Genomic DNA, 27,836 nt, shown 5'->3' with positions numbered 1-27,836 from the left:
GAGTTCAACAGCATGCATGTCCCAAGAATCACAGGGAAAGTTCACATATGGCTGGGCCATAGAGAGTGGGGAAGCAGGGGCAGAATGGGCCCAGGGAAGGTTCTGGTATCCATACGGAGGCCCTCTGAGGTCCCAAGGGGCCTTGTCCATGGCCGGCTCAGAGTTGAGACCCAAAGAATGGGTAACGGTGAGTCCACGTCCTGCCCACCTGCAAGCCCTCCCCAGGTCAAGGGGGCAGGCTTATCCTGGGCCAGATGGCTGCCCTGGCCACGAGCAAGAGGGCCCTCCCTGGACCCAGCAGGTGGGGCAGGCCAGCCGTCTGCCCTTCCAGCACAGTGCCCCACCCCAGGGCTCACAGCGCCTGGCCCAGCACAGCCACTCCAACGGAGATCCCGAGCAGAAAGGGCCATTCATCTCAGAGCTTAACTAGCCTCTTCCAATTAGTGAGGAATAAAATGGCAGCGTTTACTTGGAAGAACTGCAATGTGAGATTATTAATTAAATGCACTGCTGCTGAGCCGCCACGCACAGGAGGCCAAGCCCTCATTAAAACAGCATGAGACTCAAGCCGGGAGAGGGAGCAGAGGCGGATGGGGAGCCACACAAGAGATGGGGAGAAGAGCTGAGCGGGCAGCAGACTAGGGGCAGACGGGCCTGCGCCGGCCACAGCAGCCCTGCAGACCCTTTGTGGAGAACATGCCTGCCACAGCGGTGTCAAGCCCTTTCTCAGCAAGGTTGGGAGGTGGGAAGAAACCAAGTGCACACAGTAGGTGCTCCAGCAAACACTGGGACTCCTCCTTTTGAAATCTTAAGGGTAAGAGCCCAGTCGCCGGCATTGGTCCCCATGGGGCAGAGGAGAGCCCCTGCCCGGGAACCAGGTCGGGGGCAGCACCAAGATCCCCCTGGCTCACGGTGGAGCTGAGCCTCCCAAGGCAACTTCCAGCAGGGGGTTGGGGGCACTGCTGTTACTGTCTTAGGCCCTGAGACTGAGCTCTGGTCTCCTGTGGAGGAGGAGGCCTGAAGGGCCATCCAGGAAGGCCAGACCCCAACCCAAAGCAGCAGGCCTGGGTCATGGACAGAGCCAGCCACTGGGCAGGAAAGGCCACTGCACCATGCACTTGGGGAAAGGGGGATCACTCGCCACACTGACTCTGCTTACCCCGTGCATGTTACTTCTCTTCTGTTTTCCTCCAGCCATGAGGGAGGTCTTCTGAAAGATTGTTCTCAGGGTGGAAATGGGGCTGGGTCCATTTCTAGGTTGTTCTCAATTATGACTGTGTGTGGCCAGTATATATGCCCTCAACACACATACACACACACACACACACACACACATCATATGTGCATTCACATGTACATGTGCGCCTGTGTGTCTATCACACATGTATCACATATGCATGACACACGTGTGCATCACATGCACCTGCATGCGGCTCACATTGAACTCACGTGCACCACATGGATACATATCCATTGCACGTGTGTACACAAGTGCACACATGTACATTGTTCACACACATGCATGCACATGCACACCCATGCACACACATACATCACACAGGCACTCACTCACCCTGTTAGCTTGCCCCCATTACCTGCTTACTTACTTGCATAGTTCTTACCACCATCTGAAATGATGTTTATTTCTGTCTCCCCCACCCCACCCTGCCTACATCCATCCAGTCTAAAGGAACAACCCGCTGTCTGCCAAGGGAGGGCTGACCCCATTCTCACCCAGAGGCCACATAAAGCATGTCTGCAGGCTGGATTCTCCCCAGGAGCTCCTCCTGGGCAGAGGGGTCATCATGCCTGGCTCCCCAGCACCTCACCTGAGTCCCCAATGGCCTGCACGCTCCTACTCAGTGTGCCGTACCTCTCATAGCCCTGATAACGCCTGCTTTCTGGCTCCTGAGGCAGGAGGAGTGCCCTGCCTGGCCCCAGCGCCTGCTTTTCTGCATTCAGGCCACTCCTGTTGCTAGGCCTGAGGGTTCCCAGGGCAGCCGGTAGTTGCTCCATCAATCTCCTGGAGAACAATGCTCTCCTTCCAGACATGGCCAAACTCCTGGGAGAGGGGAGAAAACTCACTCCTGCCCCACGTCTGCCTCCACATCCTTCTCTCTCCTACCCTGTGGAGCAGCAGCCCACTCCTCCAGCCACCCAGGGCTCCCAATCTTTGCCCCGCCTCTTCCTCGGGGACCTTGGGACTGATAACATGGCTCTTGCATTCCTCAAAAGCTACCCTCCTACCCTCAGATCAGATATGGGGAAACGGGGACACATGGCCTAGGCCAAGCCAACCCAACCACATGAACACAGCTCGGGGACAAGGACTTAACACAAGCTAGTCCATCAGATTAAATCCAGAAACCGTTGCTGGAACTATGAGGAAAGAAAAGTTGTTTCCCTAAGGTTATTTCCCCTGGGGGTGTTCAACTATGAGAATGAGAGATGACAGCTCCCTAGTCATTTTTCTTCTTCATGTGAAGAGCATGAGTGAAATCAACACAGAGGACAGTAGAGCTTAAGGAAATGAAAGAGAGACTGAAAATTTATTTAAGCACCTGGATCCAGCCATACCTGAAGCTAGTAGCTCCAGATATTGGGGCTTGGGGTTTTTTTTAGATTTATTAGCCAATCAATTCTTTTTTGCTTAAGCCAGTTTCATTTGGATTACTGACCCTTGCAGAATAACTCCTAATACATTCTTTCTCTCCCATCTCTTCAAACTTTCCCTCTCTCCTACATCCTTGTCCTCAGTGTATGAACACACTCGAGCCACCTAAAACCCTCTGTGCAAAGAGGCAGTGTTCAAACATACGTATACATATGTGCACGTGTAAATACTGCATGCACACACGTATAGTTGACTGTGGAACATGAGATTGAACTGCATGGGTCCACTTATATGTAGATTTTTCTCTTGTTAATTCTTTTTTATTAAGATTTTTATTTATTTATTTGACAGAGAGAGAGAGCACAAGCAGGGGAAGCGGCAGGCAGCAGGAAAAGCAGGCTCCCCGCTGAACAGGGAGCCCAACGCAGGACTCGATCCCAGGACCCTGGGATCATGACCTGAGCTAAAGGCAGATGCTTGACAGACTGAGCCACCCTGGTGTCCTCTTATGAATTTTCTTAATAACATCTTTTTCTCTAGCTATCTTTATTATATAGATGCACTATATAATACATATACAAAATACGTGTTAATCAACTGTTCATGTTATCAGTAAGCCTTCTGGTCTACGTGGGTTCTCGGTAGTTATGTCTTGGGGGAGTCAAAGTTATAAATGGATTTTCAGCTGTGCAGGGGGTTGGTGCCCCTACCTCTCACATTGTCCAAGGGTTCACCATATACTCAAGTCTCCCCAAGAGGAAAAATCCTCTTTGACTAGACACCTCCCCCTAGTACAGCACTTGTCATCGTGACACACCCTCTATTCTCTCACCTCTCAGAGGCCAGCCACCCACTCCCCAGACCCCTGGCCCTGACATCTGCAAAGCCCCCTCCTTCATGTCAGACCCCATGCAGTCTCCCACTTTAATGAGCCTCTTGACTCTCCCTCACAGAGCGGCCCCTGCTCAGGTCTGCACCACCTTCTCCACACGTGCCCTATGTGGTGGGGGACCAAGGAGCACCATTCTCTACTCCTGCCACCCTCTTCCTTCGGTGCCCACCCTCCCTGGGCACATGGCAGAGAGCCCCCCACTGGAGCTCCAGCCAGCCCCTGCTCCTGTACACACGACCTGCACTCCCAACTGCCTCAGGCCTCCTCCCCGGGAAACTGCCCCAGCGATGGTTTCCGAGCCAGCATGCCTCCGCCCTCCCTCCTACCCACCAACCCCGAGTCAGAGGTCTGGGGGTGTTCCTCCTTGGCCTCTTCCTCACCCCCCAGGCCCACAGTGTCCCAAGCTCCCCTCCTGGCCTCTTCACGTTTCCTGAGAATATGTCACCTCTGGTCTGAGACGTTAAGGTAGGGTATTAAATGATCCATAAAAATGTCTGTTTTATATACATAGTAAATAAAAGCAGGTCGGAGAATGTACAATACGGTCCCTCTTCATAAGTATGCTTGTCCCCATGTGCGTATATGTGAAAGACACACCCTAAAATGTTGATGAGATTACAGGGGATTTCAATTTTCTCCCTTTGGTTTATTTAAGCATTCTGTTTAATTCAATGCTTCGGCACTCTTGGACTGAAGACAGAACAAAACATCATAAACCATTGTAAACCATCCCAGGCCTGCTGGTGCTGGAAATTCCAGAATCTGAGGGACCCAGCACAGGCAGGAAGAGGATCTGAGATGGCCCCCTACCCATTCCTTCCTCGGATTGGTCCTCACCCACAGCCGCAGGGCTGAGGCCCAGGAGGCTCCGAGAAGTGAAGAAAACTGCCCAAGGTCACACAGGGGTGCACCCAAGGCCCTGTTCTCCTTCCGTCACTCAGGTCCTCACTACAGGCTGTGATTCACCCCCTCGATTCAGGGCAACCCCTGAAGCAATCCCGGGTGCTCCTGCAGGCCCGAAAATAGAGCTGCATTGCCACAGAAGACACCCAGGAGACACGAAGAGGCCAGGAGCCAATTCTAGATGGCTCAGCAAGGGCGCTGCCAGCCACGGAGTCAGGGAAGCCTCTGGCTGCCTCAGAACACAAGAAGCAGGACAGGAGGCCCCTCTGGGAGGGCACCAGACGGGGACCTTGGCAGCTCCACAGGCAGGTAGCGCCTGGCCAGGAGGCGCAGTAACCCAAGTGTGGCAGACGGGAGGGCCACAGAGGTCACGGCTCCGTCCCATGAGGCCTGAGGAGAAGTGCCAGGGAGACAACGGGGCTCTCACACACAAGCTGGAGTATGACCCTCAACTGCAGGTGGCCCCGAGGAAGGGCACCTGGCAAGGCATCTCCCAGGACCTGGTCCTGCCCATAGATAAGGACAGGAAGGAGGCAGAGTCTCCCCGGGCTGAGCGCCCTGGAGCCAGGACCCACGGGCTCCACACAGGCAAGGAACCCTCCCCAGCCCCACAGCTGGCAGGGGCTGCACAGGAAGTGACAGGCGCCCAGTGCCCTCCAGAGGCTAGCACCAACGCAGCTGGTGGCGGGGAGCCGGCCGTGTGTGTCTGACGTAAAATCCGTCCGCGGTCCCCTGCTGACAGGCCTTTGGCTCTGTTCCCCCCTAAGTAGCTGTGAAGGAAAACAGCCTGGCAGGAGGGAAGACAATGGGGGAGGATGGGTTTCCTATCAGACACCCCCCTACCCTCCAGCTAGATGACTCCCAAGCTACAGACACAGAGAACACTCTGGGGAGGAGAAGGCAGCAGGACATCACCCCTCACAGGGGGCCAAGAGCAGACCAGGACAGCCAGCACCTTGATCTGGACACCTCGTCCTGCCATGAGCCACAGCACTCACCAGGGTCTCTTGGGGCCACCACAGTGGGTGCCACACACAAGGCAGCCACAGCGGGGACCTGTCACTGCCCTCAGGGAGCTCCCTGGAGGGCTCTTCAGCCCCACTCCATCAGCTGGGAGAGAACACTCCATTCTCACTCACTGCTGAGGGCAGGCATTCCCGGCCACTCTGGAAGGAGGCAGCAGGCCCACCAGCGTTAGTGGCACCTGTGCCCGTCAGGACAGACGGGCTGGGGATGTGCATCTCCCACTATCACTGGCGAGGTACACTCAGCACGACTCACATGACAGAGGTTATGACATGTGCTGATGGGTCTTGTTATCTCACACATTAATTGAAAAGCCAATGAAACACTTGTACACAAATGTTCATAGTGGCATTACTCATAAGAGCCAAAAGGTGGAAACAACCCAAACGTCCATCAACTAATAAATGGATTTTTTAAAACTGTGTCATATTCAGGGGCGCCTGGGTGGCTCAGTTGGTTAAGCAACCGATTCTTGATTTCGGCTCAGGTCATGATCTCAGGATCGTGAGATTGAGCCCCACATCAGGCTCCACACTTTGCAGGAAATCTGCTTGAGATTCTCTCCGTCTGCCACTCCTCCAACTCATGCTCACTCCCGCTCTCTCTCTCTAATAATCTTAAAAACAAAACAAAACAAAACCAACAACTGTGGAGTGGTGCCTGGGTGGCTCAGTCGGTTAAGCACCTGCCTTAGGCTCAGGTCATGATCCCAGGGTCCTGGGATTAAGTCCTGCATTGGGCTCCCTGCTCAGTGGGGAGCCTGCTTCTCCCTCTCCCTCCACCATTCCCCCTGCTTGTGCGCACACTCTCTCTCTCTGTCAAATAAATAAATAAAACCTTCAAAAAAAACAAAAAACTGTATCATATCCATACAATGGACTATTGTTTGTCCATAAAAAGGAATGAAGTTCTAACCCAGCACGCCAGCAAACAGGGGCTTGGACACAGCTGTGTCACCTGCCACGCAGGGAGGGTCACCTTTGACACAGATGGTGAGCAGTCAGCCGGGCATGTGGGGCTCCCTGCACTTCAGACAAAGGCCCAAAGGTCATTGGCTCTGCTGCTCTGTCAGCTCTGCTAATGCAACCCCAGGTGGACCCACAGGGCCCCAGCTTCCTTGCCCAATCACACTCCTGACTTGTCCCTCACACCCTTAGATGATTTTTTAGGTTCAACAGCAGCCAAGATAACCGGTCCCCTCCTGTCCTACAACAAGGGCTCTTTTCAACGAGGGCACAGCTAACTACTTGATGGGAATGCATGATCTTTGAGAGCTCCTGTCCTAGGCCCATAGGATGAAAGACAGGAATTTAAGGTGGACAGAATAATCTGGAAGTGCTCACTGGTCATGATAGCTCTTGAATGCTGGTCTCTCTGGGCCCATGCTTTACCCAGTGGGTGAGGGAGAGCCGCTGGAAGCACTGAGGGGGAGGACACAGCTGGGCTAATCCAAATGGGAAAAACAGGAGGCAAGAGCAGAGAAGAGGTGGACAGAGGTCCAGGACACAGAGAAGGCAGTGGACGCCCACTGCTCCTTCAACAACAGTGGCCTGGTTTCCCGCTGGCACCCAGGTCTCGGGGCTTCATACCATAGACTCTGCCCCCTGGAACCACTGGTCATGTGACCAGGCCTGGCCAATCACAGCCAGCTCCCTGCGCTCTGTCTGGGCCACTGTGATTCCACCAAAGCACATGACCCAGCCTGAAAGGATGAGAACCAGCCCCGGGACGCTTGCAGCAAGTCCAGGGCAAAGGAAGGTCTTTCTGGGGTGGGAGTTGGTGCCTGTGAGCCTACAGCTCCCCCTGAGGAGAGCCTGCTGAGGGCAGGCCAAGGAGAAAGGAGCGGAGCTGAGACAGGCCCGAGCATCCCCTTTTGGCCTAAGCGGGTTTGCACTGGGTTATCTATCACTTGCAGTGGCAGGAGTCTGGGCCTGGAGATGGCCTTCCACAAGGGACAGGACGGCAGGCACCAGTGCACAGGTGTGCATGAAAGGACAGGAGCAAGGCCCCAGCAGCCTCTAGATTCATGCTACAAGAAGAAATTAGGAGACAGGCTCTCCACTTCTGGGGATGTTGGGAGGAAGCGACACATGCTCCTCCTTCACTGGCCAGCAGCTCCACTCTCAAGGGCCGTTCCTCCATCTTTCAGGGTCCACTCACCATCGAGGCCTGCCTGCCAACTAGACTCTCTTCTCTCCTTCCAGGCTGGAACTCTTTTCCACATCCTGGCTAATTGTGTTCAGGTGGAAAGGATTTGGTGGAAGAAACCGCATGTGCATATGCGTGCATGTGTGCGTGTGTCCACCCTCTAGCCCTGGCAGCTGCCCCAGGAACACTGCATCGACAGGAAAGGATGGGGGACGGTCAGCCTCAGCCTGTGTCCTGACGGGCTCTGGGTGATGTCAGCGGCTCTTGGCCTCGTCCCGTAAACATCTGTTCTCCTTATTCTGACCCAGGAATTCCATTTCTGAACAGTCATGGCCTCATCTGGCAACAAGTCCCAGGCGGGTTATGGGACGTGGGACCCTGCCTACCCCCCACTCCTCACCCCCAGTGCGAGCCCAGCCCACAGAGTACTCCAAGCTGATTAATATCTACGCTGCACTCCATGTGTCTCCAATACTTCCGTACTTTGCTTCCTTGTAGCAGTGTCATAAGGAAAATATTACCTCGTAGCAACAAGGGCCACTGGCTACTAAGTGCGGGCCACGGCCACGGGCCTTACTTCCTGTAATCCTCCTAATCACCCACTACAGTGGTTACTGCCGTCAACGTTTACCTCTCACAGATGAGGGATAGGAGTCTCGGTGAGCGAGAGAAGGAGCCAGAAACACACTTGCTAGAGTGGGACCACGTCTGACTTCAGCGCAGAGGACCTGGTCAGAGACGATGATAAACTGACACCCTGGGAAGGAGGGGGAGAAGAAGGGATGGGGAGAAATGACCGGCTCCAGAGCCCCTCCCTGCAGGATTCACCTCAACGTAAGAGAAGGTCTCTGCTGCCGATGCAGGAACCATGCAGGGCAGGAAAGCCAGGGAGGAGGGCAAGGCGATAGCCACAGTGGGCGCTCAGGGAGCCCAAAGCTGTGGCATCCCTTTGGAGGCTCAGTCCCACTCGTCCCTAGCCCACGTAGTACAGGCCTAGGCGCTCTCCCAGGTTCTCAAGAGAAACTGGAAATCTGGAGCTTTGTGAGAGATTTGTCAAACACTGGGAAGGCCAAACAAAACTCATCTGTGGGTGGACATGGCACACAGCCCAACGGTTTGCAAACTCTGTCCTGCACAATGAGAACCCTGAAGTGCAGAAATATTTCATTGGTAAGCGGCAAGGTGGGGACTGAAATGGGGCGTCGAAGTCCAAATTCATGTGGAGTTTCACTTGGATCTACCCGCCAGCCTTCCCCTGACAGTGTTGTACTGAACCACATCCCCAGCTGAAACCCAGGACAGTCTTTCAAAGGCAGACATTTTCCTGCCAGCCCCGCAAATAATCCTGCCCTGGGTATACCGCTGCCCGGGGCTGTAGGGGAGCAGTAACAGGCCACAGGGCCGAGAAGAGCTCCCTGATCTAACGGGGCGGTGGGAGGGGGCACCGGTCATGGCCACTTATCCCCCACAACACACATCCATGTCCTGTGCTCACTTGACACAACAGACCAGGAAAACAAAAGCTGCTCCACCACGGGTAAGTGAAGATACAGGGTCCACTTATGCCAAGACGTGTCCGTCAGCAGCATTCACAGAACGAAAAGGAGGACCTGGTTCTTGTCACCCCTAGACAGCAGCCAGCCAGCCGCCCTGAAAACATGGTTTAGCTCCCATGCAAAATTACTAAAATTCAATTTTGACACTCTCACCAACCTAAGACATAAAATGAATAAATATTGAAAAAGAAGACACAAAAATATGAATGGCAGGAGATAATTGTACACTTCTTAGAAAATCCTCCCCCCCAAAGAAATTCACACACAAAAAAAAGGAAAAAAAATAATACGGAAGTTCATTAAAATGCCTAGATGCGAAATAAGTATAGAAATTTGCATATCTGGAATGCAAACCTGGGAAACATCCCATGGGGAGATTTTACAAGGCTTTTTTTTCATGATTATCCGTGTTTTGCACTCGTGCCACTGTGATAACGGAAGACTGATTTTGCTGTTGCGCACGAGGAAGGGAGTCACTGGATGCAAGTAAGGAGGAACAGGTGGGGCCTGGGTGAGGCTTGGGTTCCCGGGTCAACTGTGGTGGTCAAGTGTTTAGCTGCAGTTGCGCAAATGCGTATTTAATTTGTACCAATGAGCTGATTGTAGCTCTGTTTGCTCTTTGGGAAGGAAAGCATCCCAACTCGGAGAATATCATTAATCGGCAACAAGTATGTCCCAGGTACCCTGAATAAAAAATGCTCACCCAGTCCACTAGGTCTAAAAATATTCCTAGTTATCCATAATAACCTACTATAAAATAGGATCTAAAAGATCCTATTCACTATGGTGATAAAATTCTAAGACCCGTAGTAATAAACCTACCGGGAATAGATTTTAAAAGATGTGAATCAATGTTCTTCTTATTTCCCTGAGAAAATGAAACATCATGAAGATGCCATTCACTTGTTCAACAAAGATTTGCTGAGACCTGCTGTGTGCTGGACACTATTACAAGCATGTGATATCATCCAAAACAAAGATTTTCTTAGGGTACTGTTTAAGATCATAAGCAAACAAATCCCAAAACCATTTGGAAAATGGACAAAAATGATCAAAACATTTTTTTAAAGTCACGATAGTGATACCTGCCCTATCAGATATTAGAACATATCATTAAGCAACAAAGGGCTTCCTGCGGGTACAAAATAAAACAGAGGCCAGAAATAAGCCACAGCACTTCCACGAGCTTTGCAGATGAGGGAGTGCACATCCCAAAAGCACAAGGAAAGGGGCGAATTCAGAAATGAATGGCACTGGGACACAGAGTGGCAACTGAGAAAAAATAAGTACTTAAAACCCACACCTCACAAAGTATAGGAAACACACTTCACTTGAATTAAAGGAGTTAAATATTTAAAAATCAAAATATATGCCACAGAGCTCTTCTCTGAAAGGCTGACTATTTTCTACAACCTGAATAAACAGAAGGAATTAACAGCAGAAGCCTGGCAGAGTTGACCAGAACTCAGAAGTCGGCAAGGTAACCATAAGAAAGGCAACGCTATGGGTATAAACCTGCCCCCGCTCACAAAGGGTGCATGAACGCAGGGAGAAAGGGAGATGAATGCATGCACAGACTCTGGTGGCCTTGATGGTGGGACACATGCCTGGCACCACCTTCACACCCCTCCAGTGGCCACTGTCCTCCACACAGCTTTGGCTACCCCGCACCCTCCGCTCCATCCACTCCCAGACCCTGAGCAGAGGTTGGCCTCCTGCACCCCCGTGCATCCCAGGAGCCCTCATGCAGGACACGCCTGCACAACCTTCCAAGGCAGTCTTGGGTCAGAGCACAGCCTGGTCCGACCAGCTTGCCCAGTAAGGACACAGCCCACAAGCACTGGGCACCCCAACAGGAAAAACGGCACTTGAAGGCCAGGCCGCCCTATCTGAAGTGGGGGCTACTCTGACAGGGTAGGGGCTCGGCCTTAACCTTATTTGCCAACATGCACAAGAGCTTGGCCTCCAAGGAGAGAAGGAGGGACTCCCCTCCCTCCTGCAGTAATGAACCCTGCTGTGTGAGTTGGGGGTGGGGTGATGTGTACCTCAGGACAGCAGAGGTTTCCTCTGGAGTTCCAGCTGCAGCAGCAGGAGCCCAGGCTATGGGCTCTGTGTGACCTGGGGTAGGTTACTCCCCCTCTCTGAGCCCCACCTTCCTCCCAGTACAAGGGGAAGAGATCCCATTCCCAGTGTCAGGGGAGGTGATGTGTGAATAGGAACATGCAGGCACAGCCTGGGTCAGAGTGTGTGGCCAGTGATAAAGAGCCCCCCACCAAGCAAGGGTCACCCACGACTCCTGGTTGAACAAGTGGGGGGCTCTTTGGGAAAGAAAGGGAGACATAGAGAAGAGGGGAAAGGAAAGGAAGGGAGGAGGGAGCGAAAGGAGGTGGTAGAAGGGAGGGAGGAGAGAAGAGGGCCTGGCAGGGTGGGGAGGGAGGGAAGAGAGACAAGTGAAGCAAGGCATGCCCAGGAAATAAAGGGATGAAAGGGTTTCTGGCCTCTGAGCCAGGACCCTGCTCTACTGCCTGGGGGCTGCTCAGGAAACAGGCCTTCCCTCTGTCAGCTGTGCTGAGCCCTGGCCTGGGACCTCTCCTCATTCTGTGTGCAGGTCTCAAACCAGCTACTCGGGGCGAGGACACACCCAAACACCTGAGAGGCCCAGATCTCAGCTCAAGGCTGGTGAGCTCGCACCAGTGGCCAGTGGTCAGCCAACGGAGCTAAGGAGCAGCAGGCAGAATGGAGTCAAGAGCGTTGGGAGATTTACAAGGCCCGGGGTCTGGCTGGGGGGCACTGCGGGGTACCACAGCAAACAGTGCCGCTGCCCCTGCCCCTGCCCCCACCCTGCCCAACAGGGCCTGCAGGATCAGTACCCAGTATCAAGTGAGTTCTACCCACCCACTGCATGGACAGTCAACCTCAGCCTCCATCTGACAAACTCTGTATTTCCAGGGCAAAGACCGGAGGGCAGAGAGGGTTAGGAGCTGACACCTCAGTGGCAGCTTCCATGGTCCCAGGCCACCTGGAGGCCTAGCTGTCCCTCTTGGACATCATCTCCTTCCACCCCAACCCTCCCAAGGAGTTTGCATCCCAAACCCTTTGGACGGAGGACAACGGGCTTGTGCCCCTTCACTCCCTCAAAGACACAAGCCCTCCGAGACAGGTGGCATGGCCACTGAGGAAACTGACGGTCACAGGCGAGCCAAGTGGAGAGTCAGCCCCCCAAACCTGGTTCTGTCCGACCTCACGCCTCCTGACCTTCCTCTAAGTCAGTGGGTACCCACTGGCTGTGCATAAGACTCTCCTGTGTAGCTCTTGAAAAACACAGACCCCCAAGTCCTACTCACATCCGATAAATCAGAATTTCTCAGGCTGGGGCCTCGACACAGGCATTGTTCAAAGCTGCCCAAATCCCATGCCCATCTGTGGGGAGACAGATAGACAACACAGTGGAACACAATTCTATTCTCTACAAAACATGACACAGATTTTTCTCTACAGGGAACAACAGTCTTTGAGAAAAGACCTTGTAGAAGCATGTGGGAATAAAAGTACCAGTGAGACTGGGCGGGGGGGCGTGTGGGCAGGAACCAACCACTGAGCAAGAGGGTAAAGTCTTCTGTAAGACTCAGGAGGTTTGCCTTGGAAAAACTGAAGGTTGGGAGAGACACCACTGAGAGAAGGAGAGCCCAGTGTGTCAAGGTGGCAATTCCTCCCCACATAGGCTTTCTAAGAACTGGTTCCAGCTCTCCTGGAAACCACCTGCTTGGCTGGGCAGTTCAGCCTCCTCCACCTTCCTCAGCAGCGCTCCCCAGATGCTTCCTGTGAGGGGGCCGGACAGCTGTAAACGGGGCTTGCTTGCATTTCAGGACCAGCAAGCAGGCAACTCAGGGGACCCGCCAGTAGCCCCAAGTCCCAGGTCCTCAGGAAACACAGCCCCTGGGAATTGTAGAACGCCTCTGGCTTTGGGGGTCGGAGGCAGGGGTGGGTAGGGTTGGTGTGTGAGGTGTTAGACACATTTTATATAGATTTCAGCTCCTTTGCTGATAAAAATAGGACCTCAGAAAACGAGAATTCAGAGGATATTGCCTTCCCACGAAATCCATCTTAGTCCACGAGCAAGCATTATATTTTATTAAGCAGAAAAATGCCAGGGGCGTTCCCATCAGAGCCAGGCGCAGACGCGGATGCACAAAGCCGCTGCTGTTACTTAACATTACTCTGAAGGTTCTAGATGGTATAGATTGGAAACGAGGCTCCGAAATTATCATCGTTTACAGACAGTACAACTGTATACCTAGAAAACCCAGGGGAATCCACAAAGATATATTAGAAGTAATGAGTTCAATCAAGCAGCTTGATAATTATATAAAAATCAATAGCCTTCCTGTACACCAACAATAGACAGAAATGACTCCATAAACAATAGCAAAAAGGAAAAAAAAATCCTTGAAATGACCCTGATTTAAAACAATGGGTGACCTGTATAAAAAATGTATAATACTCTACTGAGCAACATCAAAGCAGAATTAAATCAACTGAAAAATACACCGTGTTCCTGGAAATACTGTAAATTATGTCAATTCCTCCTTTAATTGGTATCTAAGTTTAATTTAATGTCAATCAAATTCACAAGGGATGTTTTTAACCTGACAAAACAATTCTAAAATTCAACTGAAAGAAATAAACAGAGGTGACCAGCCAAGAAAATTTTGCAAAAGAGTAACGGCGAAACGGGAAGTATCCAGCCAGATGTCTCAAAGCAGCACTGTCCAACAGAAATGTAATGAGAACTTCACATGGAGCCACGTTGGAAAAAAAAAAAAAAACCAGGTGAAATTAATTTCAGCAATGTATCTTACTTTATCCAGTATATCCGAAATATTACCATTTCAACCTATACTCAATACTTGGAGATTATCAATGAGATATTTTATATTCCTTTTTTTTTTTTGTACCAAGTCTTTGAATACTGAGTGTTTTACACTCGGGCACCTCTCACTTCGGACCAGCCACGTTTCAAGTAGTTGCTGGCGTCACCTGGCTCACAGCTACCATGGCAGACAGTGTCTCTATAAAGCAGCTAATTCTTTAGATATCACAGCCTTAAGGCTCTAGTGATAAACACAGTTTAGTACTGGCAGAAGAACAGAGTGACAGAAACATAGAATTGATCTGTGATATTGGTTAACCCGACATTTCGCTTGCAACTGATGGGAGATGGCATCATCCATTAAAAACACATATATATTCATATTTACAGTTCTTGAGCCACTTTTGCTCATACTTTCAGAAGCTCTGTCCCAATCAGACTGGCCGCTTAGACCAATCTTGCATGAAACAGAAATACACCTTATTTGCCATGTGGTCCCAAAACCCTGCTTTCAAAGGACAAATAGCCAGGTTTGGAGATGAATCCTTGAATACGCCGCTTACAGGGCCAGCAAGGGCTAGTCCCTCTGGTGTGAACGGCCCAGTCTCTGTCGCTGCTCTACTTCTCAGTATGAGAACTGCATGCCAGCTCTCAGGGCCTTGAAATCACTTGTAACATAGCAATAACATCAACAACTACAATGAAAAACTGCACATCCAGGACTCTAGACACACATTTTTCACATTTACCACCTCTGAAGTCAGGATGAAACCACTGGGTCTTACCACCACCAGCAGCCGGCAGCAACCGCGTGGTGGCATTGCCTGGCACGCACCAACCCGACCATGGCGTGTCGCTCATATGTCATCCCTTACTTGAATTGTGTGTAGGGTCAGCTCTTCCTGTGTTGAGATCCTTGCCACCCAAAATGTCTTCAAAAAGTCACACCATGATGGCAAAAAAATTATGGTGTGTGCACAAAAGCACAGAGACAACGGAGTGGGTAGGTTTGGTGTCAATGAGAAATTTCCTCGGACTATAACTCCATACTTTACCAAAGAGAGGAAGACACCCAGAAGCGAAGAAGGCAGTCACACACTAAGTAAGCCAAGCAAATGAAAAGGGAGGAATGGCCCACTATTTGGAGCAACTAGAGGCAGGGAGGCTGGTGCCTACGCCTCTTAGGACTGTAGTTAAGGTGCCATGGTGCAGTTTAATGGAGAGGGTCTGCTCTTACTTGATGTGCCCTATAATTGATGGTACCTTAGATCTGATGAAATGCATAAATGGCCAGCATTTCCTGAAAGCCTGGGCTAAGTACCTGTTATGTGCACCCATCCTTCCAATGCCCAGTAAGGTGAGTGTGGATAGGTTCCTCCTTCCACTTTGCAAGCCAAGGAAAAGAGGTTTTTGTGCATTTTAGCCCTTGTCCAGGCTGCCCAGCTATGCAGGGCAGAGACGACCATGTGACACAGAAGCCTCCAGTTCACACCAAGTCCGTGCTCACATGAAACCTGCAGGGCAAGGTGGGGCAGTGCAGGGCCTGCCTAGCCCCTCTGCACTGCCTGGGCTTGGGTTCTGGATGCAGAGTTCCCTCTGCCTCCCAGCAGAAGCTGCGCGCACCACTCCAGACCTAGAGTAGACGTGCAAGGTAATTGAAATTCATGGATGAGCCCGAGGAGCCAGCTCCAGGCTCTGTAATAACTTCTCCATATTAATGGCAGCACCGCAGACCCGGTGGACAGTTGACATTTAATATGAAACATAAGCAGCAGAGCAAGAGGCTCCTACCTAGGCCCTCCCATTCCAGAGTGCCTGCCAGTGGGGGAGGAGGGGGCCTGAGGTGATGCCGAGATTCAGAGGGCTAGGGTCTTCCTCTCCTCTCAGTACCTCTCCCCCCTCAGTACCCTCCTCTGCAGGAAGCCCCTGCCAAGAACATACATACACACTCACACTCAAATGCACATGCTCACTCAAATGGGCACACATGTAAACCTACAGACACGCGCATGCACACTCACACACATGCTCACTCCAATGCATAAAGTCACAAGCATAGACACACATTCACATGTGGGCACATATTCATGTCACACTCATACAGATATGCATGCACATGCACATGCAAGCATTGGTGTATGCATTCCACATACACACATACATTCCCATACAAAGGCGCACAAACACGCACATATGTTCCTCCAGGCTGCCCAAGCAGGGGAGGGCAGTGAGGGTAATGAAGGATGCGCCTGCCTGCTAGTATGGACCGAGGGCCCCAGGAAGGGCCTCACATGCAATGGATCTCAGCGACCAGAGTGGGAAGGCCCAGGCCACAGCTGAGGCCACCACACAGCAAAGCCAGCCTGAATGCTACGTGGGCACACCAGGCCATGATGAGGTGTCCCTGTGGCTCAGGGCAAATGAGCTCCTCCATGACTGCTCACCCTGGCCATGGCACTCATGGTCCTCACAGCAGGCCTAGGTGAGGATCCGGCCTTCTCCATCTCCCAGTGGCCCCCTGGCATCACTCCGCACTCACCAAGTGCTGGGGGCACAAGGGGACAGGCAGCCCCGGTTGGCCATGGGGCAGAAAGAGCCTGAAGCCTGCCAACAGGGGAACGGGCGCACAGTTACACTCCACAACCAGTGCCAGAAACGCACATGACCACGCAGTGGAGTCAGAGTAGGGGGTGGCAAGGTGACAAGGGGTGACTAGGGAAGAGCCCGCCTCCCTGGGCTCAGGCTCAGAGATCGGTGACTGTGCTGGCCCTTCATGAGGGGCCGAGCTGGGCCCCACTCTGCCCTTCCCTAGAGGAGTCCGTGGAGAGAAGCGATCCCACACCGGGAGAGCCCACAGATCCCAGTAACTCACCGAGCCTCGGTTTCCTTATCTGTGGAAGGGGCACCGCAGTGGCTAGTTCACAGGACGACTGCGGGGACTGGGTACATGCTGCAGAGCAGGGAGCGGGTGTAGACGGCCTTTTCTTGAGGGGCAGCGCGAGCACCAGGGCCCGCAGCCGTTAGAGGAGTGACGAAGTTGGCGGGCCACGACTCCGCCATCGTGGTGGTCCAGCTCCTGGCGCTCTCGCTCAACTATCCTAGGCCACCGCTGGAGCATGTGACTCGGGCCAGAGCCAATCAGCGCACGGCATTCCTGGGCCACAGTGATTGGCTGTGGAAAAGTCCTGTGACCTAATCCCGGCCAATCAGAGTGAAGCTCAAGACCGAGGCGGGAAGCTCCCCCAAAATAGCTTCCCTTTCCCACCAGGCTGTCTCTGGGGGCGTGAGGGGTGTGGGGACAACCGCAACCACTGGTCCCCCAGGGAACAGAGTCCCACAGGGGAGGAAAACTGGACGATCGGGGTTCAAGGGGCACCACTCCACCCCTGAACCACCTACCGAATCCCATGAGTCCTCAGAGGCCCTTTATTTATGTAGTAAAATACACATAACGTAAAATTTACCATCTTAACCACTTTTAGTGTCGTTCAGTGCTATTAAATACATTAGGAATGGCGCGACCATCACCAGAACTCTTTTTTTCTTGTAAAACTGAAAGTCTGTAACCATTAATAGTAACGCCCCATTCCCCTCTTCCCCCCAGCCCCTGGCAACTACCCACTGGCCGTCTGTGATTTTAACGACTCTAGGTGGAAGACAGATGAGTCTGGGTTTCAGAGCACTGATACACCTACACCATTCTGAGGGGCCACCACGAGGCAAATGGGGTGGTGCGGCAGGGTCACGGGCTGCTACTCTGCCCCCTTGAGCACAAAACCCTGACCAGTCAGCCTCCATCATGGCAGCCACAGGTCAGTGCACGTCCCTACCCTGCCCAGGCAGGCAAGAACCCCTAGGAAGTTCCTTCCCTTCCCTTCCACCAAATCGCTCCCAGTGAGAAGTGGTGAGGAGGCCAGCCAGAAGTTTGTGGATACCTTGGAAGGGGGCATGGGGTGGCGGTGATGATGTCATGCTGGATTTTAGCAAGTGCCCCAGCCCTTGCCAGCAGGGAGCCCTAGCCCATTTGATAATCCTGCAGCCAACACACCTCCCAACACTTCCACACCTGCCTCTGGAGGCCCTGTCAGGGGACCTTAGGGCCCACACAGGGTCTTCACACTAGACAAATGATATCAGTAGACTCAGAAACACAGTTTCTCTGAAGAAACAGTGGCGGGTTCAGCAGCAAGGCGCCCACACTCCCGGGGGGGGGGGGGGGGGGCAACGATCTCTCAAGGGAAGTGGGGCTTGGGCTTGTGGGGATCCCCACCTCTCCCTCCTCCGACCCTGTCCCCTCACTTGAGTCTGATCCCCATCGGCCCCTAAGCCACCTGCAGTTGCCCTGGAAGGGTCCCAGAAACGGTTAACTCCAGCCTCCAGTTTCCAACTAGACAAACTGAGGCCAATGGTGGGAGGATTTGCCCAGGGTCACAAGATGACTTGCCAAAGCCCAGCCCAATGTCACCTCACCCCCACACAACCCTTCCCTATACAGGACTGGGCGGGGGGGGGTCTTCCCTCTCCTACTTGGTTTGATTTAGATCAAGGGTTTTGACCTCAAGTTTCATGCACCCCAAAGTAGGGGCAGGAAAACTATAAAACCACATGTTGTGCACAAGTACTTTCCTGTAGGAAAGGAGACAGAGCTTTCAGCCATTCTCCAAGGCAGTTTTCCCCAGTGAGTGCAGGCATTCTGGGATTGGCAAGAGAGCAGATGAGGAGAGACAGGCCAGCCGTGGGTATTGGGGACACTGGGTCTCAGGAGCAAGTCCCCAAAGCTTCCATACATAAGCTTTTGGCCCCCACTTCCTGGAAACTCTCATTTCACAGCTCCCAGCTGAGCTCTGCCTGGTCAGAACTGGGCCCTGCAAACATAGCTGGGTACACGTTACCCATGGTACAAGTTACCAAGAAGCACAGGGTGCAACCTGGCATGAGAATTTCTAGGATGGCTTCCTGGATGAAATGCCATTTAGCGGAGACCTACAGAGTGAGCCAGGTAAAGATGAAGGGATAAGAGTGGTCCAGGCAAGGGCACAGCCTATGCAAAGGTCCTGAGCTGGGGGTATCCTATGTTGGGAGAAGTAAAAGCTCAGTGTGATGGGTCACAGGCAGGAGGGGGACACGGTGACAGATGAAATTGGAGGCCACTGGACCAGGTCATAGGTGGCCTTGAATGCCAGGGTGGTGGGTTTGGATTTTTTTTTTTTAAGGGCAATAAGAATCATTGAAAGATCTCAAGCAAAGGAGTGACATGATTTAATACACGGTTTTTGAAAATCAGTGTGGCTGCTATGTGTAGAAAGAGTTGCTGGGGAGTGACCAATTAGCAGCAGCTGAGGATCACAGGTGCAAAAGACAGGGCTTGGGATCGGGCATGGTGGAGAGATGGGAATAGGGATAAAGTCCAGAGACATCTAGGATGGTGGCTGGCCGGATGTGGGTCACAGAGAGGGAGGAGAGGGGTGATCCTGGGATTCCCACCCAAGAAAGGGTGGGGTCTGGAGGAGAGTGGAGACTACATTCCATTTCAGAAGCATGGGGTCACCCAGGGAGGGAGCTCTAGAGGCAGCTGGGCAGGCAAGTCTGGAGTCCAGGAAGAGATCTGGACACGAGGACCCGAAGTCCAGGTGGAGCGTGGTGGCAACTGTTTTCATCTGCCCAGCACATTCACCTTCCTCTTGCTTTTATATAAAACACCAATCCATTCCAGAGTTTGGGGATCTGACCCTCACTTTCCTCCACAAAGGTGAGCAAGAGGCTCAGGCCAGGCCTACATCACAACGATTGGTTCAAAGAGGGGCCTATAACCCAAACAGGGCCCATCACAGCCCTCTTCAGGATGCTAGCAGGAACCATCCAGAAAGGAGTGCTCTCCATTTCTGATTGCTACCATGGAAGGCAAGTTAAACTAGGAGATGCCAGTGTTCCCCCAACATGGGGAAGGCCATGTTGAGACAAACACAGAGAGTGGCAAAGCTGAAAGGCAGAGAACATGTGCTGAAACAAGCCCTGAACCCCTGGATCCAGCCATGCCTGAACTCCTCAGGACCCCAAGGATAATTGGGCCCATGACATCCCTTATTTATTTCATTCCTTGTAAGCCGGCTTTCTGTCTGTCACTTAAACTGAATGAGTCTTAAACAACAAGGAGAGTAACAAGCCATGAGGAGGCTGAGACTACCCTGTGCAGATTGCCAAGAGCAGGGGCCAAGCTGGTACCTCTGCTCTTCTGACCTGAGGAGCCCCAAGACCCAGGGACCTTGGAAGGTCCCACAGCCCCTCTTTGGCGTTCCTGAGATCCTCTCGCTGCCCTCCAGGCAGTATCAAGGCAGGGTGAGGGGTAGGAAGACCCTACAAGGGATGGCTGCAAGTCCTAGGCACCCTCTCCCCCAGCCCTACAGCCCGAGCCTGCCCCACCCGCCTGCCCTGCTCTAGCACCTGAGCCAGCTGGAGCCCAATGTGTGGCCTCGAAAGCAGGAGCCTTGTGAGGAAAAATTCAACTCATCTTGGTCTGTTAGGCCAGCAAATGATTTCTCTCTGTAGACCTTCGTGATTCTTAATGTCTAGAAAGACTGGACGGGGGGGCGGGGGGGCTAGGTGTCTCAGTCGGTTAAGCCTCCGAATCTTAATTTCAGCTCAGGTCGTGATCTCAGGGTCCTGGGGTTGAGCGGTGCTGGCTCTGCACTCAGCGCGGAGTCTGCTTGGGATTCTCTCCCTCTGCCCCTCCCCCACCCCTGCTCAAGTTCTCTATCTCTCTCTAAAATAATAAATAAAGTCTTTAAAAAAAAGACTGGACAGAGTAGGTGCCTAGCAGCCCCCAGCCCACAAGGCAGAAGCCCTTGGGCCTCTCTGAACCTCCACCACACGAGGGGGGCTCTGCCTCACGGAGTCATGGGGGCTCACATTGAGCCCCCCGGGAAGGCATTGTACACCCTCAGACTTCAGGATGGGACCAGACCTCAGAGGCCAGACCCTTCCCACTGCCCAGCCCATGAAGACTTCCACCCACTGGCCCTGTCGGGCCCTATCAGGCCAGAGAGGTCCCCAGAGGTGCCCTGAGATGGGAGGTAGAGATGGGGCAGGGTGCTTCAGCCCTACTGGAGTCCCCGCTACCATCACCCAGTTGTGAAGACTCAGGCAACCTGCCAGGAGCTGCAGGCTGGAGCAGGTCAGCAGTGTGTCAGCAAGCCACTCAGCCACCAGGCCCGCTCCCAGCTCCCACAAACAACAGACAACGCCCTTGACTCAGAAGGTCTCCAGGAGTCAAAACAGGGAAGGTAAGAAATGTTTTAAAGAAATGCATTGCTTCATTTTTAAAATCTAGTGAGTATGATCTTGGACTCTGGCAGACATGCATTCAAATACTGATGGCAAAGCTTGAAGCAAGCTCTCAGCATTTGGAGCCTCAGTTCATTCATCTGTAGAATGGGGATAATATCAGGCATAGGCCATAGGATGTTGTGAGGATAGAACAAGGTGATGCAGGCATAAGGCACTCAGCAGGGAGCCTGGCACATAGTAGGAGTAGCAAACTATGACTTACTACTATTATTACCATTATACTATTACTACAACAGCCTTCTCACTGGGTTATAAAAAATAAGATTTTATTTATTTATTTGAGAGCGAGAGAGAGAGAGAGAGAGTGTGTGTGTGTGTGTGTGCATGAGTGTGGGGGAGAAGCAGGCAGAGGCAGAGGGAGAAGCAGACTCCCCACTGAGCAGGGAGCCCGATGTGGGGTTCTGATCCCAGGACCCATGAGATCATGACCTGAGCCGAAGGCAAGTGCTTAACCAACTGAGCCACCCAGGTGACCCCTCACTGGGTTTTTAATGAGCATATATGAACGATATGAAATTAGCACACTTATCATGTGGCCTGAAAGGTACTAGGAAACTATAGCAACGTGACACGCAAGAATCCTTCGTTAAGCATAATTTTCTCATGCATCATGAAAAGACAAACCTTAACATTTCCCTGTGAATATTACGAACAACTTCTGCCTAGTGGCTGAAAAAAAAAAACAAACAACAACAACAAAAAAAAAACAACAACCCACAACAACAAAAAAAAGCAAAGAAACCCTGGAAACTGCATTTACCAGCCTCTCTGGGAATGAAGTGCACAGCATGTCTTATGAAGTATGTCTTCATGTGGCATTTCTTGAGTCTGCACCTCTACCTGAATCCAGAAGAATCCACATCTTGGGCAGGCTCAGAATCCCCATCTCATATTAACTGAGGGAACAGCACCTCTTCCGCTTTCTATGTCTGCGGTTCTGCAAATCCCATGTCCAGCTCCTCACGGGAGCACCGGACCCCAGGCTGACCAGAGTGATACCCAGGACTCAGCTGGAATTATTCAGAAAAAGACACTGCTGGGGCGCCTGGGTGGCACAGCGGTTAAGCGTCTGCCTTCGGCTCAGGGTGTGATCCCGGCGTTATGGGATCGAGCCCCACATCAGGCTCCTCTGCTGTGAGCCTGCTTCTTCCTCTCCCACTCCCCCTGCTTGTGTTCCCTCTCTCGCTGGCTGTCTCTATCTCTGTCAAATAAATAAATAAAATCTTTAAAAAAAAAAAAAAAAGACACTGCTGGAGCCCCCAGACTCACCACAGAAGGACTGCACCTGAGAACAAAGCCAGCACATAAGAAGACAGAGGCAGGAGATGGCAAGTGTCCTAATGACCTAGCGGGAACGCCTGGATTCAGCCATGCCTGAAGACTTACCATTATGTGAGCTAATAATTTCCCATTTTTTCTTTAAACTAATTTAAGTGGTCTGTCACTTGTAACTGAAAGGATCCTGACAGATATAATGAAATAAGATTCCCCTCAATTAGGAGACCACTGTCCACAGAAAACAAAGCTACTCCTGCTTTCCTTTCTCTTTTTTTAAAAGATTTTATTTATTTATTTATTTATTTATTTATTTATTTATTTATTTATTTTTAGAGAGAGACTGCATGCACACGAGTGCCTGGGACCCTGCTCCATGGTTTCTTTACACATCTTCCAGGAAGACATGTTCTGCCAAGAAGGGTTTCCACAGTCCCATCTCCGTGGGAAATGATGGATTACTCAGAGCACCAGACATTTCTTTATTACGGAACTTCTCAGAGATCCTGATGGGCCCTCTGAATCTCCCAAGTGGAATGCAAGGTGCACCATCTCCCACACCGGTTGTCCACTGAAACCCATTTGTGAGGAGCAACTTGTGGTAGAATGTGTAGAACTTTCTTGCAGAAATGGGGCTGTTGAGCCTTGCTTCTCAAAGGGCAGCCTGAGGCCCAGGAGCATTGGCCTTGGAGCTTATTAGAAATGCAGAACTTGGGGCTCCTGGGTGGCTCAGTCGGTTAAGCAGCCAACTCTTGATTTCGGCTCAGGTCATGATCTCAGGGATCAAGCTTGAGATCAAGCCCCATGTTGGGCTAGACACTGGGTGTGGAGCCTGCTTAAAAGTCTCTCTTTCTCCCTCTGCCACTACCTGCCCTCACTCATGCTCTCTTTCTGGAAGGAAGGAAGGAAGAAAGGAAGGAAGGAAGGAAGGAAGGAAGGAAGGAAGGAAGGAAGAAATGCAGAACTGTAGGCCCCACCCCAGATGCGCTGAACCAAAGCTTGCATTTTAACAAGATCCCTGGGGATTGGCAGGCACACCACAGCCTGACATACCTGCTTCGGTGTGCTTTACTATCTATGAAGGAAGAGCAAACGCTGCAGAGGCCAGGGGCCTGTGTGGCATGGTGGTTAAGGGCCCGGGTTGCTAGAAGAATAAGGTGCATTTATCCCCATAAGGCCTATTGGGAGGGAGTACACAGGTATTGCCCACCTCAGTGTCTTCTACCTGCCCGGACTTGGGAGCCCAATGGCACAAGGGGCTGGAGAGAACCAGTTCAGATTTGTGCCAGCATGGGCTGTGTGGTCTTGGGCAAGTCACTCAACCTCCTAGAGCCTTATCCAAGCATCTGCAAACCAGGGATGACGATCCCTCCCCTGCAGGATGGCTGTGGAAGGCCAGAGCTTTGTATTACATGTAGGGCCCCAGGCTTATCAGTAATACACAGAGACTCAAAAGGTTAAAGAATTAATTAGTATAAAATGAGAAGAGACACACCAAAACAAAAGGAAGGAAGGAGGGAAAGAAAGAAAAAGAAAGAAAGAAAGAGGGAGAGGAGGGGAGGGAGGGAGGAGGAGAGGGAGGAAGAAGAAAAGAAAGAAAACAAAAGAAAACAAAAGAAAGTGGAAGGAAGGAGGGAGGGAGAGAGGAAGGAAGGAAGAATAGGAGGAATGAAGGGAGGGAGGGAGGAAGAAAGGAAAGAAGGAAAGAAGGAAGGAAGGGTAAAGAACTAATATTGATGCCCCAGTGTCTCCGGGCCATTTTTCATTGACAGCATTCAAGGCCCCTCAGGCAAGCCCGAGCACATCTTCCAACTCCGGTCTTCTTTCCAACTGTCTTGCCCCTGTACAGGTGTGTGGCCAGTCCTTGTGGCATCTCACCATGCCTGTCCTGACCAGGCCAGCGCATACCTGGTCCCTCTGCCCATGTCTTTCCCTCTCCTAAGATTGCCAACCTGCGCCTTTGCCTGCTGCCTACACATTCTCCAAATAGCCCCCAGGAGCCTGCGGTCAAGGCCCCGGCCAGAACTGCCCCTCAGCCCATCAGCGGCCCTGAGCCCCCGGTGGGCACCAGGTCAGCCACACCTCTGACCAGCACAGTGGACAGACAGCACGAGGAGGTTCTGGCTAAATAAATGAATCGCCAAATGACAGATGAGGGAACAATACAGAGACAAAGCCTCCCTGAAATGCTCTCCATCAGGAATTTCTCAGTACACAGGAGCTGGCCCACCTACAGACTGCATCCAAGTCAGCTCCCCCAAACCCTGGAGTCCCCAGCACTCTTTTATTTAGGAATTCACCTGCAGCTCAAATGAGACACACCTATGAGGCCCCAGACAGCCTCAGAGACAACAGACACATAAAGGCTGCACCACGATAACCCAACTCCTCCAAGGACATTTACGGTTGTTTGCAATATGCCTGGGTTCTAACTAAATCCAGCCAAAGGCAGTGATTTTCCAAAGCAACAAGTGACATTTCCTGTGTCTCCATAAAAAGAACACCAGCGGTTGTGAGGCTCTGGTTAAGTGCAGGCTCTGCAGGCAGCAGCAGGACAAGCCTGAGGACAGGGGGACTTGGGGGCCAGCAGGGCTGGGAGAGCGGCCACGCGCTCGGCACAGCAGGGCCCTGAGCGGCAATTAGAGCAGAACTCACGGTGGGCGGCTTCAGATGTCTGGCCAGGCACGGCCAGCCTGCCCACCGCACCCCCAATCCAAAATAGAAAACTGCAGTGGTTTCTGCCGCGTGCCAGGCCCCGGGGCAGCCGGACAGAGCACCGCCAATGTCAGCCGCCTCCCTGAGCATCGATCCAGGCTTCCTCTGAGCCCCCCCCCCATGCCAAGCTGTGGTCCCTGGGGGCCCTTGGAGACAGGAAAATGTTCCAGGCCTCCAGTCATGCTGGGTGGCCCACGCAGTCCCAGGAGGGGACTCAGCCTCTCTCCTTGTCCTTCAGAGGCTGCCCATGGGCACCAGAGCCTGCATTTCCAAACGCTCCCCTTGGCTCAAAATAGAGAGAGAAAACCGACTTTTCAAATTACCAGCTGGAGTTCAACAGGAAACCACAGCATAAAAATCAGTGGCTCCCGGTCAGCCAGGGGGCAGAGGGATAACTGGGCATTTCAGCACTACTGCCTGCCTGCTCCCTGAGCCGGCACCACCTGCACACACGGAAACAAGAAGACGGACTGTCAGCACACGTGCCCCCTTGCACACATATCGCACATGCTAAGATGTATGTGGACACACACTCAACAGATACCCAGACACCCGAATGAGCGGAAAGCCACAGATACGCACATGCACAAGACACACACTGGGACGTTCACATATTAGCGCCAGTACCCAGATAGGAGCACACATGAACATTCCAAAACACGTGTGCAGACACACACGCTCCCAGAGATGTACACACACCTGGTTACAAGAGGAAGAACTGCGCCCCCCAGGGCATAGGGGAGACCGCACTCTGCTACTTGAGCAGACCTTTGGAGACCCTGACCCATTGCATAAATCACCCCTCTGGGACCCATCAAAGTAACTTGCCTTCGTCCCAACCCCTTCCTTCGGTGCCCGATGCTCCCTACACACAGGGGTGCAGAGGAGATCCTCAGTGCAGGCCTTGGAGTCACAGGTAACCGGCTTCCAAATCCCAGGCAAGGGCAGTAAACAGAAAGGAGCGAGAGAAGTGAGTACTCACCAGCCCGTCGCAGTTGCTGAGCGCCACGGAGGAGGCTTCAGCCAGGCCCGCCACGTCTCCGACGTAGAGGCAGGTCCCAAGCAGGGGCTCCACGCGGGTGGCGCCCGACTCGCTTTGCCACTCCACGGTGGCGCCGGGCGCCACGAGGCGGGCGTTGGGCCGCAGCCGCAGGTGCAGGTCTCGGCCGAAGACCGTGACATTGTAGAAGAGGCGGCCGCCGGGATTCTCCTCATTGTCTCCAGGTAAGCCCGGGGTCTGGACAGGGGCGGCCCTGCGGGCTCGTACCCGGGTCTGGGCCGACGCCGCCGACACCACGTGGGACACCAAGCGGCCCTGGGCGTCAGTGCGCACCGGCACCGCCAGGATGCGCTCCGCTCCGTGCCCCAAGGGCCCGCCTGCAAAGGGAAGGGGTGTTAGAGCCGCCAAGACCTCGGAGCCCCAGAGCCCCGCCGCCAAGCCCTGCAGGCCCCCCCCAGCTCCCCCCCCACCACTACTGAGAAGGGAAGGGCATTCTGCCAGACAACCCCCAGAAACTAGCCTGCACCTCCCCGGCCTTCTTCGGACTGGGAAGGGGCGTTAACCCGGCCACCACTCCGGAGCCCCGCCGCCCCCAGGCGGTCCCCCTCTGGGACCCTGCCACACAAGCGCTCTGCCCCTGCCCCGTTCCGGGTTGGGGCTCCGAGAGCTCCTCACAGTTCCCCTGGGGACGGCCCCATCAGAGCGCCCCCGCCCCTGGAACCTACCGCCCTTGGCAGGACGTGGGGCGGCTCCGAAACCATTGCCGGTTGGCCCCTTACCCGTGCGCCTCGCCTCTACCCCTCCGCGGCGCCCGCCGCCCGGGCGCCCTCACCGCTCGCCTCCGGAGCGGCGAGGACTCGGTTCCCCCGGGCACGCGCGGCCTGTCCTCCGTGTCCAGCTCTCAGCTGGACCGATGCCGGCCCCCCTCCCCGCGCGCCCGAGGGGCAGGGAGGGGTGGAACAGGGTCTCTCGGATCCTCAGGGATTCCCTCCGGGGCGCCCCATCAGTCCTCAGGGCCCAAAGCGGCGCTCTCAGTACCCGGCTCCTCCCGAGCGTCCCCGGACGCGAGCCCCGGCGCCGCCTCGCCCTGGCTCCCCAGGACCCGCTGGGGCTAGCGCTGCGCTCTCTGCCGCGGGGCTTTCCCGGCCCTCCATCTCCTTGCTCCGCTTCCCGGGAGCCACGAATGCTCCGAGGCTCCCCCCGGCCGGAGGCGCTCGGGTGCGCCGCGGGGCGCCCCCTGCGCGACCAACCCGGCCCCGAAGTTGGCCAACTTGGCCCCGGGCGGGGCGCGCGGAGTTTGCCCAAGTCGGGCTGGAGGACGCCTGGGGAGGGGGCGGCGGAGCACGCAAGGCGGGGCCCGGAGGACCGGGGTCGTGGTGCGTGGGGGCCCGGCCGCACCTACCTGGGGGGTCGGCGGCGGCGGCGAGCCGGGCGTCCGCGGGCGGCGGCGGCAGCAAGAGCGGAGGCAGCAGCAGCAGCAGCAGCAGCAGCAG

At 53.5% G+C, this 27,836-nt stretch overlaps 1 protein-coding gene across 1 annotated transcript in view; it reads right to left on the bottom strand.

Moving 5' to 3' along the window:
• The window catches only part of ADAMTS2 (ADAM metallopeptidase with thrombospondin type 1 motif 2), a gene marked incomplete at its 5' end in the record, with an annotated part of 221,959 nt that extends 194,123 nt beyond the window's left edge, over positions 1-27,836 (bottom strand). Inside the window, 2 exons of the mRNA XM_034655721.1 lie at positions 26,326-26,720; positions 27,746-27,836. Coding sequence (XP_034511612.1) covers positions 26,326-26,720; positions 27,746-27,836 — 486 coding nt within the window. The remainder of the gene's footprint in view (positions 1-26,325; positions 26,721-27,745) is intronic.

This window comes from Ailuropoda melanoleuca, chromosome 3 (assembly GCF_002007445.2).
Source record: "Ailuropoda melanoleuca isolate Jingjing chromosome 3, ASM200744v2, whole genome shotgun sequence".
Lineage (NCBI taxonomy): Eukaryota > Metazoa > Chordata > Mammalia > Carnivora > Ursidae > Ailuropoda > Ailuropoda melanoleuca.
The sequence above is the reverse complement of the archived record's forward strand: the minus strand, read 5'-3'. Positions and strand labels throughout refer to the sequence as shown.